Source organism: Mastigoproctus giganteus, chromosome 5 (genome assembly GCF_048544385.1).
Source record: "Mastigoproctus giganteus isolate SK-2022 chromosome 5, ASM4854438v1, whole genome shotgun sequence".
NCBI classification, from domain to species: domain Eukaryota; kingdom Metazoa; phylum Arthropoda; class Arachnida; order Uropygi; family Thelyphonidae; genus Mastigoproctus; species Mastigoproctus giganteus.
In genome coordinates this window covers 26,991,761-27,010,439 of record NC_143579.1, presented here as the reverse complement: position 1 = coordinate 27,010,439, position 18,679 = coordinate 26,991,761, and the positions used below count along the sequence as shown (strand labels likewise).

Here is an 18,679-nt window from a genome sequence, read left to right as displayed (position 1 = left end):
GCGAAATGAAAGACCATGTGATATTGCACGTGCTACAGGCCTAAATGAAGCAACGGCGAAAAGCACATGACAATTGCAAACTTGAGAGGTTGAAAATTGAAAAGGGCTCAATTGTAAAGGGCTTAAAAATTTTAGAAAACATAGACTCCAACGAAGAACGCGTTATAGCTACAAAGCAAGGAATAAAAAAATTATTAGCTTGCTACGAAGAAATTCTGCGTGAAAAAAAGAACGCGCTGTGTCGTCAGACGAATTTGTTAGATTTTATGAAGCCATCGACATCGAAATAACTTTTTAACGTAAGTCATTTGTTTTTTTAATACATATTTTGTATTAATATGTATAAAGAACTGCAATTTTATTAATATTTTTCTTCTAAACTAGTGTTTTTGTTAGTCCTTGGTCCCAATTAAGCAAAATTTATGTATTTATATGCAAAGTTTTACCCCGACTTACGCGAATTCGACTTACGCGATTTTCGTCGGACCCACCTATCGCGTAACTTCGGGGTATTACTGTACTGTATACAGGTCTGGAGGCCTCATTTAAGAAGGTTGTAGGGCTGTTTGAACGAGTACAGAGAAGGGCAACAAGATTAGTGAATGGAACAAAGGGTTGCTCTTACAAAGAAAGGCTTAAGTTTTGCAAATTACAGTGTCTGGAGACTAGGCACCTGCGAGGTGATCTGATTGAGGTGTATAAAGCCTTGAATGGTTTGAGCATCCTCAATGCTGATGGGATTCTTCCTCTTGCTCAGAATAATCATCTGAGAGGGCGTAAATTCAAATTGAGGAAAGACAGTTGTAAGATAGATGTGCAGAAGTTTGCCTTTAGCCAGCAAGTGGTTGATTGCCGGAACAAACTTCCATCTGTCGTTGTAGAAGGTGAGAGCTTAAACAGATTCAAGGCAGAACTAGACAAACATTTGGAGCAGGTGGATGAGTGAAATGAGAAGGGGGTGTGTGTTTTTTTTTTTTTTGGCTGATGCTATATAAGCTTGCTTTCTTGCATCGTGTGCCCTTCCTAATGTTAATGGTCCTTGGCAGGAAGTCGGTCAAGTACATTCTGCCTATATTTCTTATTGACTGTGAACTTGTAGAAGTCACCGTCCAAGGAGTGTATGCCCTGAAGCATTTGCACCGGTAAGAACCGATCCGATAACTTTAACCAGTTTGGATCGGCATAAGGCCTGGGACCGGGATCCTCCATCTGCAGTTAGCCCAGAAATCTGGTACTGAAATATTGCCAACCTTCATTTTGACAGCAAAGACGAGTCTTTTCTCGTGAATGATGGCTGAGAGCTGCCATCATCTGGGTGGCCCTTGGTGCATGGGGAAGCCAAAACTTCCATATAGCTCACTTCAATAGCCAGAATTCCCCTGGGAAAATCCATCTGAGATGTGTTGTAGCAATTGAAGTCCAGACTTCATTGCCATAGAGTATGACAGGATGTACACATCTTAATGCATCTACGCCCAACAACCTGGTCATGGACGTGCAAAGTTGTTGTTTAAACATCCATCGGAGTCAACAGAACTTTATTTGCAAGTGGTCTATGTGCGGCAGAAAGGAGAGCTTTTGATCAAAAATAATGCCCAGATTTCTGCTGTCCAACCAAGTTGTTGGACAGCAGAAATCGAGAATCCTCTTAAAATGGGTTGCACTATCGCTGGGTTCCGCGTGAGCGAGGAAGTCAACTGTTTTGAAGGATTGATGTGAAGACAGAAACTGGTGCCTCCATAGCCAGGTGGGCGGGAGCAGTAGTACATAGCACACGCTTCTTGATTAGACCAGGGTTCGAGCCTGTGACCACCAAATACGAAAGTTCAGGAAATGACCACTGCATATCCCCAGCCCGAATAAAGGGTGAGGGTTGGCATCAGGCCGTAAAAATTGCATGCAAAAATAATAAAAACGCTGACCCCAATTTAATAATGGAAAACGGCAAGGACAAAAAAAAAAAAAAAAAAAAAAACCATGTGAAGACAGAAACTGGAGAGGAAGGCTTCGAGGTTCTCGATTTCTGTAGGATTAAGCCATTGATGTATTCAACAGTATCTCCAGGGCTGATGGGAATAAACAGTTTTATGTCATCAGCAAAGGTGATGATAACAATTTTGCCCATCACAAACAGCACGAGAACAAGATTTCAGGCAGGACGCAGCCTTGTGGGACTCCAGCTGTAATAGTCCTGGTGTAGTGCATATTATCATTACGAACAATAATGGTCCAGTTCTCAAGCATTGTCTTAATAAACCAGAGCACATCTCCACCAATGAGGTAATATTCACATAGTAGCCTTGCCAGCACATGAATGGTTACAGAATCAAATGCTGCCTGGACGTCGATATACGTGATGGTAATTTCTGAACAGTGCTCAAATGCCTCGATGATTAGTAGTGTGGTGACTAGATTTGTAGTGGTGGATCTTGACTGGGTAGCTGTTTGTTTGTTATTTGGTTTGTAGGAGCATTAGCAACTAAGGCCATATTGCTCTGGAGATATGCAGTGATCAATCCCTGACCTTTCCACATCCTCCGTATTTGGTGGTCACGGGCTCGAACCCAGGTCTAATCAAGAAGCGTGTGCTACGCACTGCTACTCCTGCCCACCTGGCTATGGAGGCGCCGACTGGGTAGCATAGTGGTTCTGCAGTAGCTGTTATGGCATAATTTGGTTGGTTAACTTTCTCAGAAGAGATTTCTCAAAGAGTTTTAATAGGCTTGATGTATAGAAATTGGATGGTGTGTTGTTCGGAATGCCATATCTATCTAAATGTCTCAGGATTGCACTCTTATCCATTGCCACTAAGATTTTCCCTACCACTGAAGTCAGACTAAATGGTCTGTAGTTACCAACTTCACTCTTAGTACTGCCTCTATGTATTGGCAATGATACATTGGCACTTCTCCAATCCAAAGATGCCCTCCTAATTAACTTCAATGCTTCAATACACTCTCTGGCAGCCTCCCTCAAAATTATTGGGTAAAAAGGTAAAGGTAAACTGCAGGATTGAAGTCTCCTCAATGGTTCATGTTGAGGGAAAAGGGCCATAATCTGCCATGCTGGTCCAGTGCATGTTGGCAGATGTAGCGTATTTAGCAGAAAGTGGCTCGAACCCTGGTCTACTCAAAGAAATTGTGTTATTACATTCCCGCACCTGACCATTTGGCTACGGAAGTCATTCTGGATATATGCCATCAATTCTGGGAGCCTTACTTGCCTTCATGCTCAAAAATTTTTCTAATAAATGGTCATCTGAAATTCCCGAATTCACTAATTTCATATGATTCAGCCTCACTTGCAAAGCCTCTTCTCAGCTTGAAGGGGCTTTCTTCAGTAAAAATAGATGCAGAAGTGAGATTTGTTGACATTAGCTTTGAACTTCTGTAGGCTGTAATTTACAGGAAATACGTATAAAGGAAGTTTAATGAATAAATTAAGAAGATGAAGTTTGTCTGTGAGTTTGAAGTTGGACAGTAAATAGATGTTGGCTGGTGGCGGCACGTGTTTGGACTGTTTTGAAAGAGAGAGAGAGAATTATAGAAGCCAATTCAGCAGAAACAGTACATGTATGAGACAGAGAGTGGAGAGACTGTTAGAGATTTGATTTTATTGGCGCAAAAACGGCTCAAGTTATACTGCGCCAAGAAAACTGTTAGAGATGAGTCATTAATTAACCTAACTGCCCTCTTCTGAATGAGATTTTGGGGGCTCCACCCCAGACGTGGGAACAATATTCCATGTTAGGACGGATTTGCGATTTGTACAGAGTGAAAGCAGAGGAAGCAATATTTGTGCCAAGAGATTTTAGAAGTCAGAGTAATCCCCAAAGATAAGCACAGGAGCAGAAGAATCCTTTTTGCGAGATATAAGACAGGACTGAGGATTGAAATCAATTAGGCTGTCTTTGCCCCACTAGAGAATTACCCGGAGATTGACATTTAAGGAATTGGTAGTGGATATTCGAAAAGTTGAATCGCAGTTCAATCAAAGGTCATTAACATACAAGAGGAAAAGAGTGGAGGGAAAGAACTGAACTTTGGGGACACCAGCATTAGTGGAGAAGTTACAAGACAGAGAGCCATCTACCATCACCCTCAGTGAGCAGTCACAGAGAAAACTGAATAACCAATTACAAAAAAAAATTGGCAAACCATAAGATGGAAGCTTGTTTAGAAGACCTTTATGCCAAACATGATCGAAAGCCTTTGAGATGTCAAGAGCAACTGCTTGTGTTTCACCGAACTTTTCCATTGAATTTGTCCATAAATGGGTAATATAAGCCAGAATATCACCAGTGGATCGAAATTGATGGAATTCATACTGACAATCATTGACCAGACGGAAGGTTTCTAGGTAGTTTAAGAATTGGCGGTTAACTGATTTCTCCATTACTTTAGAAAGAGTAGAAGTAATTGCAATAGGACGATAATTGGATGTGACGGATTTGTCACCCTTTTTAGGAACTGGCTAGATATGAGCAAATTTCCAAAGCAGAAGGAAAAAACACCTTTGGAATAAGAAAGTGAAAACACTTTCCTTCCACTGTATCTTATGCTAGAATAAACTAATTTACAATCATCTCTCATGTATTTACCTCTTGGTTACTGCAATATTTGCTATTCTGATATCACACTACTGCCTAGTTCTAATTACACTTCTTTGCCATTTAAGCTTCTAATATTAATGGCACTTATCTATCTTGATGGTTTCAGTAGCATACTTAGCCCTGTATATATCCTGGTTTCCCAAAGGGAATAATGGGCACCTTGTTGACCCAGACAATGTCCTGACTGGTAGGAGTCTCAACTGCTTTGTACTATCATATTCATATTTTTAGGTGCATTAGCATATATGCTAATGCACCTAAAGCATTAGCATATATGTTTTCACAATAATTGTTCTCTGTCTGTCCATCCATACATCTACATTTTACAACTCGACTTTTAGCAGCTGGATTTTCATAAAATTTTATATCTGGCCTATTTGGCTCTTTTAGAAAGATTTGATGTACTATCCAAAATGTCATTAAACTCAGAAATCCAGCAATTATTTTTTGTCCATCTGTCTGCATGTAATAACTCAATGCCTAAGGGAAGGATTTTTTTTTTTTTTTTTTTTATGAAATTGTACATTTTGCTCTTTAATTTACTCTCACATTTATCTGAAATTGGGCAAACAAAAAATGGGCAATTATTATCTCTTTGTCTGTACATCCACATGTAACAACTTAACTCTTAGTGGATGGATTTTCATTACATTTTATACTTAGTTCTTTTAGAATGATTTGTCGAGCCATGCTAAATTTCACTGAAATCAGATGAACAGAAATCTGGCAAATTATTATTTCTTTTTTTGCATACATATCACATGGGCTATCCATATATCTATACCATAGCTGAAGCATTGGACACTACATTTGTTGCTGTGCACTGATTGGAGGAATCCAATATAGTGGGGCAGTACGGCAGATGTACAAAAATTACAGGTTCTCAGTTTGAACATAAAGATCATTGCTTTTTGCTAATGGGGCTGATATTAACTGCAAACTCATCCATGTTCATTTAATAGTCATGGCTTGCATGACTATTGAATGAACTAACAGGTTACTACACAAAAAAGGTGAAGAGTGAACATGGGTCTGGATCTGGATCTCAGTTGGTTCACCTAATGTTTACACAGCCTCAGACCCTTCAGTAATGCAAGTTACCTTTATACAGGGTATTTTTCAATTATTAGATATATCTTACTTATTTTTAGGTTTAGGGTATTTGTCATCTGCAGATTTTTATCAAATTTTGGGCTATATTTTTATGTTAAAACTGGACTAAGTATTAACATTCAGATTTTATGATTTCTAAATTTAAATTTTGCCTAATTATCTGCCTTTTCCTTAATGAGAAAATTCTTCTCTGTCCTTGATTTAGTGTAAATATGTTAACAGTATACTTTTGAAACAAATATAAACCAATTTTGTTAAAAAAGAAAAAAAAAAAAAAAAAGTTTTAAGCATAAGGAGACACATCCTTGCAGAGTTAAATACAAGTACCAAAGAGCAAATGTCACATACAACCAATGTGTTCATTTTTAACCCTTCAAATAAAATCAACTTACAATCATTTCAGAAGTACACTAACGATGCTTATAGAGTAAATTGGAGAAGGAGAATAACTTTCCCATTAAGCACTGATTAAACAAAATTAAATCTAGAAATTGTAAAATCTACATGATAATCTTCTTCTTCTTCTTCTTCTTCTTCTTCTTCTTCTTCCAGTCACATAGTTCCCTGAGGAGCTGTTGTGGCCACCAACAAATTCCTTCAACTGCATCGATTATGTGCTATATGAGAGGCATTGCAAAATGTCACACCCAAAAGTTCACTGATCCCATCCTTCCACCTAGTTACAGGTCTTCCTTTAACAGCAGTTTTTGGAGTTGGTTTTGTTATGGTCTCTGTGGCATCAGATAATGTGGTATGCCATTGTCTACCACATGGTCGATTTTGAAAGGGGCCGGCTTTAATCATCATGCATCCAACGAGATCCTCTTGAAAAGGAAAGGTGACTACAGCAGAGCCCTGCTTAGTGCAGAAGGCTGATTACAAGTGGTTTTCAACTGGTTTCCAGAGGTCGTCTATGTATATAAATGGATATATATTATTCATTAGATTCACACAGGTAGTTATTATATCTTCAGTCAATGAATTTATTCAAAAGGTGATGCTATTATCCCTCTTCTTCCTAATCCGATGTCTAATTAATGTCCAATATTTCCAACTAATTATGTCGAATATATTTTTAAATAATTTTCTCCCAAACCATAAAGCACACAATGTTTCCTTACCATAAACATATTTTCATGCTGATTTGCACAGTCTTAACTCCCAATGAATACATTTTTTACATATTAAAATATTCGTTCCTGTATTTCAAATTTACATGATAATACTTAATCCAATTTTAACATCATATTCAAATATAGCAAAAAGACAACAAACAGCCTAAACATAAAAAATAAGCAAAATAGACACCGGTGCATTTTAAATGGAATGCCTCATACAAATTATTATTATCAGTTAATATTTTCTTCAAAGTCATATTGACTACATTATGCCATTAAGAACTTATATTAAATAACAATCTAATAATTCTAAACTGATTTAATCAGAGCACTTGCCTTTATTTATTTTGTAAATTGCTTTTGCTGCAGTTGTACTCTTTGGTTTCTAGGTGAAAGTATAAAAAATAAAAATGACTATGTGAATGCAAAATGGTCAGTAGGCTGTGTTAAGAAAAAAATATATAAATAAATCAATAAAATTAATGGTAATGGTAAATTTAATGGTAGAACAGAAACATGTTGAGATGGTAGGCTGTACTAAGAAAAAAATACTATATTTGACATGACCAACCAATACATTATCAGGTTTTGATGGATTTTTACAGTCTTTAGTTGAACAGTTGCAGTTATAAATCAATCACTTGAAGTACAACTATCTCAAATGTTTCTTCTGGCTTTATAATAAGTAGGAAGGCAGTTGACTACTGTAGAAAAGTGATTTTTAAATGTTCACATTGTTTCAAAGAAGATGAATATGTCCAATGGTCAAGTTCAGTATGACACACAGAATAACCAATACAAGATGTGATTTCAATGGAAGTGATGCTTTAGTTTTTATTGATAGCTAGATGAGAAACCTGTACTTTTTCCGTTTATGTCACGATTAAATTCTAGTTAATATCAAACCACATAAAAGCCAACAAAAGGCAAGGGACAAGTCTAAATGTTTATTTCAAAGTTATTAGAAAGTATAATTAAAACAAAGGTTAAATATGTTTCATTAAATACTTGCCAAATGATCTTGTATCCTACTATTGGAGACAAATGACTATGGCAGGGGTTGGCAGCCCTTTTGAGTGAAGAGCCATTTTTGATCTAATTTAAAAAAAAAAAAAAAAAGAATCCAAAGAGCCACACCTTAGATCAAACTGGGATGGGGGGGGGGGTAAGAAATGGAATAGAGTGGGAAGGTGTTTTATTTAAAAAATATATTTTTTTAAATATTATTTATTAATACTAAAAAAACGTAACAAACATCCAATTAGGTACGAATCAATGTGACTTTTGCTGCTGAACTTCTTGAGCGAGTCTCTCAAATTCAGGCGAGTATGCCTTAATTTTCAAGTTTAAACATGCTGAAAGACTCGCATTGTTCAGACGGTTTCTTGATTTATTTTTAATATAGTTAATTTTTGAAAATATTTGCTCGCAGAAATACATTGTTTGTTGTACATGTGGGATAAAAGCTAAAGAGCCGCAGTTACATGTTCAAAGAGCTTCAGGTTGCCGACCCATGGACTATGACCATACAGTGCCATCAAGGATAGAATAGACAGTTTTGAATGCCTATATTTTTTGATGAATTCTATAACATTGGTTAGTTTGGTGTCATTAAACAAAAAGAGACAGAATTTTATTATTTAAATAAAAACATATTCAATATGTGATCCGTATGCATCTAAGACTATTAGTAGATGTCTAATGAAGTTTACCATAACTGCAGTTAGTCTTTTTTCAGAGATGATTCTTCGATGGTATGTGGGTTATTCAATGTTCCTCAGAAATCCCCACAGGAACCCAATGGCTGTGACAATCATTTGAAATTTCCTTGGGCTACAAATAATTGCTTCCTATACAAATTTTCAATATTTTCAAGCATCCTCAGAGACTTCTTTCTACCAACAACATATTTATTATTGTCTATCTCAGAACCAGACTGTTCAAGCTTCTTTCCTAACCCCCTAAAAATTGTTGATCTTCCTGGACCTTTCCTGAAATCAAATTTCACTTTAAACTTAGGCAGCACTTTTAAAAAATAGCTAATTTGATAAAATTTTTGTGTCCAGAATACAAGCTGCTTAGTAGTATATTCCATATTGCTTTCAGACTTTTTTCACAAGTGAGCATCACTACTGGTGAAAAAACTATCACCTTTGGTGTCATTAACACCTTTTGGTGTTAATGACACTAAAAAGCTAAATATATCAAAAAATTAAAAAAATACAGGAATTCAAAAATGTTTTATATATATTCTTGATAACCCTGGTCACTGGTTAAAGAAGCATTGCAAGATCATCTAGACAAGACTGCAGTAATAATTCAGACAGTTTGTTAAGGGGAAGTCTTGTTTGACCAATTTGACTGGATACTATGATGTGGTCACAAAGGCAATGGATGCAAAAAATAATTTTGATATCATATACATTAGAGTGTATAAAATCCGAACTTTGGTAATTGGAATCTGCAGGCTATAAAAACGAAGATATAAAGCACAAATTTATACCTTTATTACCTTACCGATTAACAAAATTAAATGATACTTGAAAATCGACAAGCTGAATGCTATACTTGAAAATCGACAAGCTGAATAATGTATCGTATAGCTAAGCACATTATATCTGGCAGCAAAGAAACCAAGTTCAAAAATGGTACAGCAAAAAATAAGTAATCATTTACGATAAAGGCCTATACATATGTGTTATTGTGGCTGAAAGTTCCATTTGTTTTGTTACCTATGAATAAAAATACATAAGTATAACTTGGCTTTTTATTTCTAAACTTACTAAACTTTTTTGTTTTAGTCTCCAGAACAGTATTTTTGATAAGTTCAAAAATCCAAACAAATAGGAAGTTCAAACTACCCCTGGTTGAAATTAGTTCTGATTATCAATACTCTACTGTACTTGGATTTCAGGAAAGCTTTTGATACTGTTGCAGATGGAAGACTACTGTACAAATTGGAGCAGTGTGACATTAAGTACAAGATGGTACAATGGATAAAAGGATGGTTGAGTGGGAGAAGACAGAGTGGTAATCAATTAACACTGCTCTTTGTGGACTAATGTTATTAATGGAGTTCCCCAGCATTTGGTGTTGGGCCCATTGTTCTTTTGTATATTTATCAATGAAGGGATAACCCTGGTCACTGGTTAAAGAAGCATTGCAGAATCATCTAGACAAGACTGCAGTAATAATTCAGACAGAGCATGGGTTTGTTAAGGGGAAGTCTTGTTGGATATCACGCTTAATGTCAAAGTTTGCCACAAAAACCACAAAATCCTCGTTGTTTCAAGGGCATAAAGTTGAATCTTTTGAATGTTGACTGGAAGTCTAATAAAAAAGCGTGGATGACACGAGATACGTTTGGGGTCTTGCCTTTTGTCTTAATCCAGATGGAGTTGTACCAACTTGTGAGAAGTATTATGCTGTTGTGTTTCCTCAAAGGCAGTATTCACTTTTATTTTCATTCCATTTTATATATATAAAATGTGTGTGTATGTATGTATTTTTTTTTTTTTTATATACAATAAGTGCTGGTTGTAGTGATCACGTTTGCAAATTGACGAATATTATCCACAGGTTAGTAAAATAAAAATAAATTTATACTTATGTAGATAGCTTAATTAATATACATATTAATTAAACATAAAACTTTGTAATATGATTATAATTTTAAATATTCACTTTTTTTTTTTTTTTTAATGTAAACCCCAAACATGAGAGGTATTAGAACCTAAGTACTTAGTACCGTGCTTGGGTTGGAGGTTGAGAAGACGAAACAAGATATTTGTTGACATTGGACTTGAACTTCTGTAGACTGTAATTTTCGGGAAATACGTATGAAGGAAGGTTGTTCCAGAAAACGGCAGCAGAATGAATAAACAAGGAAGTTGAAAAGTTGGTTCTGTGAGTTTGAAGTTGGACAGTAAATGTATATTGGCTGGTGGTGGCACGTGTTCGGACTGCTATAAAAGACAGAGCGGGAATTATAGAAGCCAATTCAGAAGAACAGTGCCCATGGAAGTATCATGGAAGTATCTGTAGAAGAGGCATGCAGCAGAAACAGTACGTCTATGAGACAGCGAGTTAAGAGACTCTTTTAGAGATGAATCATTAATTAATCTAACTACTGCCCTCTTCTGAATGGAATCAAGAAGCTTGAGAGAGGTTTTGGGGGAACCACCCCAGTTGTGGGAACAATATTCCATGGCAGGGCAGATTTCTGATTTATACAGAGTGAGCAGCTGTTTGGAAGAAAAGTAACGCCAACAGCGAAAGAGAAAAACAAGTTTTTTAGATGCAGAGGAAGCAATATTTGTAATGTGCTTATGCCAAGAGAGATTAGAAGTCAGGGTAATCCCCAAAAGAGATATATCATTTTGCCTAGAAATCGGAGTGTCACTAAAGATAAGCATAGGAGCAGAAGAATCCTTTTTGCGAGATATAAGACTGGACTGAGTTTTAGAAGGGTTGAAATCAACTAAGTTGTCTTTGCCCCACTGGAGAATTACCTGAAGATCGGCATTTAAGGAATTGGTATCAGATTTTTGAGAAGCTGAAGCTGATTGAGCAGGGCAAGGTTTCTCAAAATGGAATGCTATGTGCTATCATCGGCAAAACTATGGATAGGATTTCCAGTCAATGGAAGAAGGTCATTGATATACAAGAGGAAAAGAGTGGGGGAAAGAACTGAACCTTGGGGGACACCGGCATTAGTGGAGAAGTTAGAAGACAGAGTACCATCACCTTCAGTGAGCGATCAGAGAGAAAACTGGATAACCAATTACTAAAAACAGTTGGCAAACCATAAGATGGAAGCTTGTTTAGAAGACCTTTATGCCAAACACGATCAAAAGCCTTCGAGATGTCAAGAGCAACTACTTGTGTTTCACCTAACCTTTCCATTGAATTAGTCCATAAATGGGTAACATAAGCCAAAATATCACCAGTGGATCGACACTGATGGAATCCATACTGGCGATCATTGATCAGACGGAAGGTTTCTAGGTAGTTTAAGATTTGGCAGTTAATTAATTTCTCCATTACTTTAAAAAGAGTAGAAGTAATTGCAATGGGAATGATAATTGGATGGGAGGGATTTTTCACCATTTTTAGGAACTGGCTGGATATGAGCAAATTTCCAAACAGAAGGAAAAACACCTTTGGAATAAGAAAGTGAAAAAAGGCGGCAAAGAATAGGAGTAAGTTCAGGAGCACAGGTTTTGAGAACAAGTGGAGAAATACCATCGGGACCTGGAGCTTTCTTAGCATAAAGATTCTTCAAACCCTTCTAACACCCTTTTGACGGAAGACCACAGGAGGCATTGAATGAGGCATGTTGGGAATGGTGGGAGGTGTTTTACCAAGATCATTAATACATGAGTTGGAAGAAAAATGGGATGCTAGCAGGTAAGCTTTATCCTTGGCTGAAGTGACAACAGAACCATCTGGTTTGGACAGAGGTGGGAGCAGAGATGGGCAAAAGTTGCGGCCAATAGCTTTGGCAAGAGACCAGATTGCTCGGCTACCATTAAGGCAAGAAGCAAGTTTTCCACTCTTAGCCTGTTCAAACTCTAGTTTGGACTGATTAATAACTGCTTTACAATTGTTGCGAGCTTTGGTGTAGGAAGAAAATGAAACTGAAGAATTAGAAACAAGCCAATTATGATATGCAACATTCTTCTCTTGCACAGCCTTAGCACATTTATTGGAAAACCAAGGTTTAGATAAAGGACGAGATTTTAAAGTGGAGTGTGGGATAAAGGATTCCATTCCTGCAAGAATAATTTCACTAACACGATCTGAGCAAACGTTGACATCAGAAGTTTTGAAACAGTAATCCGACCAAGGAAAAGAAATCTTGCAGGTCATCCCATTTTGCATTCTTGTAATGCCAAACAATACAAGGTTGGAACAGACATGAGATAAAGGCTCCATTAGAGAAGAGACAATCACCAAGTTGTGATCTGAAGTGCCTAAAGGACCTCTCACTTCGACAGTGTACTTAGAAGGGTTGTTTGTGAGAAAAATATCAAGCGTGTTAGCTGTATGATTAGGATTGTCCGGTATTCTTGTAGGTAAATGAACAATCTGTGCAAGATCATTAGTAATTGCAAAAGCCTCAGCATCTCGACCAGCTGGGTCGGTGTGACTAGAAAACGGAGGTCAGCTGGAGTTGTGAACATTAAAATCACCAAAGAAAATTACCTCACTGTTAGGAAAGTTGGACTGGAGAAAGTCAAGTTGTAAAGAGAGGAAGTCAAAGAGCTCCAAGCGATTAGTGGAGTTGGGAGAACGGCAGAGACAACAGATGAATTTGACACAATGAGGTAGAGAGATTTTAAGCCAGAGAAGATCAAAGAGAGGAAATTCCAAATTGCCAAGTCTCTGACAGGGAATATCAGAACAGACATATGCACAAGCACCACCTTTGAGGCGAAAGGAATCATATGGCAAATAGTTTGGGCAACTGAGATGAGCAGTAGTTGAATCAACTGATAACTGAGATTCTGTCAGAAAAAGTACATGTGGTTTGGCAGACTGCAAGTGGAAATGGACATCGTTGAGATTGGAATTGAGACCACGTATATTTGTGAAATGTATTAGGACATGCTTGAGGGGTTTAGATCTTTTCGCATATAAGCTCTATTAGTTTGACAATTCATGATGTATTCAATAGAAAGAAAAAGTGGGTGGGACATGCTGTATGAAGTAATGAAATTTTTGGATATGGCGTACACATGGTAAGAATATACCCAGATCCTTGACATAACGCGGCCTCGACAATGCTCTCTGCATACACACTACTTGGACTCCCTCCAGTCGCTATCTAGCCGAATAGAGGTAGCAAGATTATACACTAGCTGATTCGGAAGCCTCCTAGAAAGTTACCAATAGGTTTGGTCCGGTGTACTAACTAGCGGCCAGTCTGCGAACACCGTTTTAGAGCTGTACCCTCAAAATGTAAGGAATATTGGATCTCACCATGATGTTCATCATAACCTCAAAAGTCATCATTCATACTGCATGATGGAAGAGATAGGGAAGGGTTGAGTGGAACTTAGCTCTAGAGACTAAACATGGGTTCCACCACTTGAAGCCTCCAATAAGCAAAGTGGTGGTATTGCACCATGATGAGAGTCATCTACCACCTAGTACTGCCTGGTATTCCTCCATGTGGTGTGGGCGCCACACCTTGACCCCTGCTTACGTTGATTCACACCTGGGTGGTCACCCACCATGTACTTGTGCATGGAGGTTATACCCAGGATATTTAGATTGCTTTAAATGATCACTACGAAGTCTATTTACAGAATTTGTATAGCAGTCTATATTCATAATCACTTGCACCAGTTTCTTCCAACGTTCTCCTCAGGACAGCTATAGCTTCACGAGTTTGTCGTTTTATAACTGAAATTTGTTCGGGTTCATCCTAGTTTCCTACTCCTTGGCGAAATTATCAGTAACAGACTGGGCAATTTCTTCTTCTATTAAAGCTGTAATAACTACTCATTTATAACAGATTGTACAAACAAAAAGCCTGTCCAATAAACAAAAATTGCAAATTGTTTTTATTGTTTTATGGTTGTGACCTCTAGAGATGTTACCTCCAGAAATGTGCTTTAAAAAAAAATATATCACAGAGGCATTCAGAATTGATTCTTATAACAGATGATGTGATTCTAATAAATGATGAAAGTGTAGTGCATCTTATTGATTTGAATCAGTTCTTTGACATTTGATTCTCTAAAGCAGCTGATTCTAATAACAGTAATCACTATAAACAGTGTATTTTCTCTTTCTTTAGCATTTTCCTTTGTTAGTTCAGTTAGTTGTAATTGTTTATCTTTAATTGATTACATTACATGTTTTCATTTTGACAACTACTTAACATGGGAGTTTTATATTATATTTTCAGCTTTAATACATTTATTATTTTCCCAGCTGATTCTTGTGATTTTTAGAAATGTCAGGTGTATCCTGTTGCTGACCTAGATGGATTCTTAACACTAAATGTTATACACAATAATGTTTTGTGTCACATGGCTGAAATAGGACTCATCTTGGGGAGGGGGGAGATTAAACCAAAGTTGGAGATTGTTTATTGTAATTAATTCTTCTTTTCTTTCTGTCTTCTTGGATTTAATAATTTTTTAACACACTAGGAAATGACAAGGTATCAAATCAAAATTTTTAAAATTCTGCAATACAGAATTCTAGCCATGGTAGTTATGACGTCAAAAATTATAGATTACAAACTATCTAAAGCATATAATGTACTGTTTGAAACAAAGAGAGAATATTAGTGGTAATTCTTAAAAACATACAGAGAATACAAATTATGACTTACTCCTATATCATGGTTCCTGTAAAGAAATTGTCTGTTCAAATTTGACTTTTCAATGAGGTCATCATCAGTTACTGTAACCTGTAAAAATAAAATATTTAAAACATGCTAAATGTTCATATCTAAAAAAAAGAAAGAAAAACCTTGTTTTAAAATATTTTTCTAAAATAATAAAGGAACATGTCCGTGTGTTTCATCAGCACAATAATTCATACCTAAATACTTGAAATTTTCATGCATCCTAAGAGAATTGTAGGGGTGAGCATCTGACGGTTATTGTGTTTTTTAATTATTATTATTTTTTAAATTTACATTTAAATACAACTTTTGAATTATTCAAATATCCAATTTTTATTTATTACTGGTACCTGCCATAAGAGGGTACATTATCAATTGACAGCTGTTATTCTAATGCGATAAAGACATTAGGGACAAATTTAACAGGTACAGAGTTGTGCGTGCAGTGATGCGTGCATAAGATTAAACATTCAATTACTAGGATGCTGCTCATTGTTGTTGTTGCATGGACGTGTGTGGATTTGTTACCAGCGTTTATCCAGTTTCAAGATAGTTGCCTCTAAGGGATAATTACTATACACAAGTTATTATTAGTTATTCTGATTATACAACCAGTGTAAAACTAGATATTTTAGCTTTTGAATATATTGAAAACTAAGTCCATGGTGAACTATAAAACAATGTCATAAACAGTTTTTTATATTTTTCAAAATCTCTAAATACTTGGCATAATGGCATAATTTAGAAATTAGTACAAAAATTACATGAAACTTTTCAACTTTACAGCCCAAGACAAATATGCATGCAGTTCAACCAGGTGAGGAAAATGCTAAATTGGAAATGTTCAGGATAGTAATTTTAAAGGCTACTTGGTTTTTATACCGAGTTGCTGTTCAAATCTAAGAAGAAATTGGATGTCACAGGAACTGATGAGCTTAGATGCAGACAAGAATGACGTGATTATAAATTGTCAGGGGAGAGAGAGAATCATACAGTAAGTATAAATTAGCCTGTAATCAAGATATTCTGGGGGATTAGGCATGCTAGGGCAGACGAGAAGTCTCCAGCTAAGAATATAACAAAACATAGTAAAGAATTTTTTGCTTATTTTAACACTAGAAGAAATGGGAAGAATCACACTGATCCATTTGGTATAAATGGCAAAAGTATCAATGATCCTGTGCAGGCTGTTCATAAACTGAAAAATATTTGTCACATGTGAAAGCATTTGTAGAGATGAATACACCAGAAGTCTATCTCACGTTAACAGTTAAATGATTTTATGATAACTGAAAGGAAACTGTCATAAAAGAAAACAAGGAACCTTGTGCTGGCTTCCTTATGAGAGGTGTGGTTAGATATGACATCATATCTCTCACATCATAGCTGTTAAGAATTGATATTGCTAGAAATTAGTCCAAGAAGCCTTTTGATAACTATTATAATAGCAATAATTAAAAACAGATACATAATTAAGGTTTTCCCTGAGACTTCAATAATTTTTAAATTCCCCAAGTTCCAGGTAAATCTGTCTTAAGTTTTCACTGAGTTTTTCTGGTAAATTCAGAGTTTTTCAGGTAAATCTGCCTTTCTATCACAGCCAAACACACATCAGATATGTACATGTGACGTGGAGCTGCTTTGCTGAGAACTAAAGAAAAACCCAACTCTTTCTGTTCTTGTATTTTCTGGTGGGGATCAGTTTTTGGTTCACCTTACATAGCTCTATCCTTGAAAGCAGAGCAGTAAACATAATATTTTCTCTTTGAATGGGAAAAATTCTGAGGCAATATCTACATGCTGTGCAAGTAGCAACACACTATAACCAGTATAATGGTGTGCTGTGTTCAAAAAGCCTGTGCTCAAACTCGTGAATGAGACTATGAATAACTTAAGGAGAGAGGATTTTCTACAACTAAGTTTTGGTTCATAGGAATGGTGATGTTGTTAAGTGTCACAAATGCCAAAAACCAGAGAACTGAAATGAGAAACATAAGTCACATACAGCTAAATTAGATATGATATCAAATTTGATCCAATATTTCACACTGCCCAGCAACATGAAATATTGGATCATTTCTTCCATGAAATATTGGATCATTTCTTATGAATAAATGGATTTTCCTCTTTTTGTGAAATATGCATCACTAATAACATGTAGTGATACAGGTAGAGTTCACATGACATGGGCCCTAAGCCTGACCACTTATCACCATCTAGATATTACTCTTTGCAAATTAACATTCACAAAACTGGTGCTACTGTTAAAAAAAAATAAATAAAATATAAAAATTAACAAGTTTCTGTTCTATAAACAAGGTGCAGGTGGGGGTTAAGGATCATTGAACTAGAAAATACATGAAAATAAAAATCAGAACTCCTTAATAATTTATTCATGTAACTTATTTGGGAAGTGGTTCTTAATTTCATCACCTGTTAGTTTGGCCTGGATTCCTACAAATACATTTTTACTTTACAAAAGCTTTTATGCAACTAAAATTCCATGCAACATACAAAATTGTACTGTACATTTTTTTTTCTACTTGTAAATATAAATTTGTCATTTTTTAATGATTTTTTCCTATTTAAAAAGAGATAATGATTTTTTTTTTTTTTTTTGACTAACTCAAAGGACACAGGTTAAGAACCACTGATTTATAATCAAGGCCCTGTGTAAAAATAAAGAATTCAAAATGAAAACTGCAGTAAAATGTAAACAATTTAATTTTGTAATATTCAATGATCATAGTAACTAAAATTTAATTTCCAGTTATAAAAAAAAGATATGAAATGTGAAGATAAGGAAAAATTAGCATACTTCTCCACCTGTTGTTGCTACACCAAGCATGGCAAAGTTTTTCAGCATCTCACATCCTAATGCTCCACAACCAACCTAAATAAAGAAATACTATAGATAATAAATTAAAAAGTATAACTTAACTGATATTACAACAACCAAGTGTTCTTGTAAGAATTAGAATTAAAATTACTAGTTTTTTCATTAACCAAAAGAGAATTCTGTTCTAAACAAAAATATTTACTAATTCATTATTTTCTATTTTTAAGACATTTTCAAGTAGTATGTGAATGGTCCTTAACAAACTACTATATTTGGAATCTAAGGCAATGCCAATATTTTTTCTTCCAAAATTTGTCATTTGCAAAAAAATCTCAATACAATACAATCATTAAATTTGCTTTAGTGACTCTACCTTGTATTTCTTAACTACAGTAGAAAAGTTCTCGCAGAACTGCAATTAAATTTAAAGGTCTGATGTAGCCAAGTAGTCAAAAGCGAGAGTACAGTAGAACATGCTCTTTGAGTGGACTGTGGAAAGCTCACATGACTGCTAAATTTGATTAATGATCATATTTCATGATTTATTGTAAACTTCTGCAACTTGTGGTTCTGAAGTACAGTGGATTCCAGTTATTTGGCCACCAGTTAATCAGGGCAGCCATTTATTTGGG

At 35.8% G+C, this 18,679-nt stretch overlaps 1 protein-coding gene across 1 annotated transcript in view; it reads right to left on the bottom strand.

Moving 5' to 3' along the window:
* LOC150085258 (ubiquitin-like modifier-activating enzyme 6) overlaps positions 1-18,679 on the bottom strand; it is a 242,598-nt gene that overhangs the window by 41,008 nt on the left and 182,911 nt on the right. The window contains exons 17-19 of the mRNA XM_090374502.1: positions 18,027-18,101; positions 15,194-15,271; positions 7,180-7,228 (exon numbers count right to left, since the gene is read on the bottom strand). Of these exons, the coding sequence (XP_090230628.1) occupies positions 7,180-7,228; positions 15,194-15,271; positions 18,027-18,101 (202 nt within the window). The remainder of the gene's footprint in view (positions 1-7,179; positions 7,229-15,193; positions 15,272-18,026; positions 18,102-18,679) is intronic.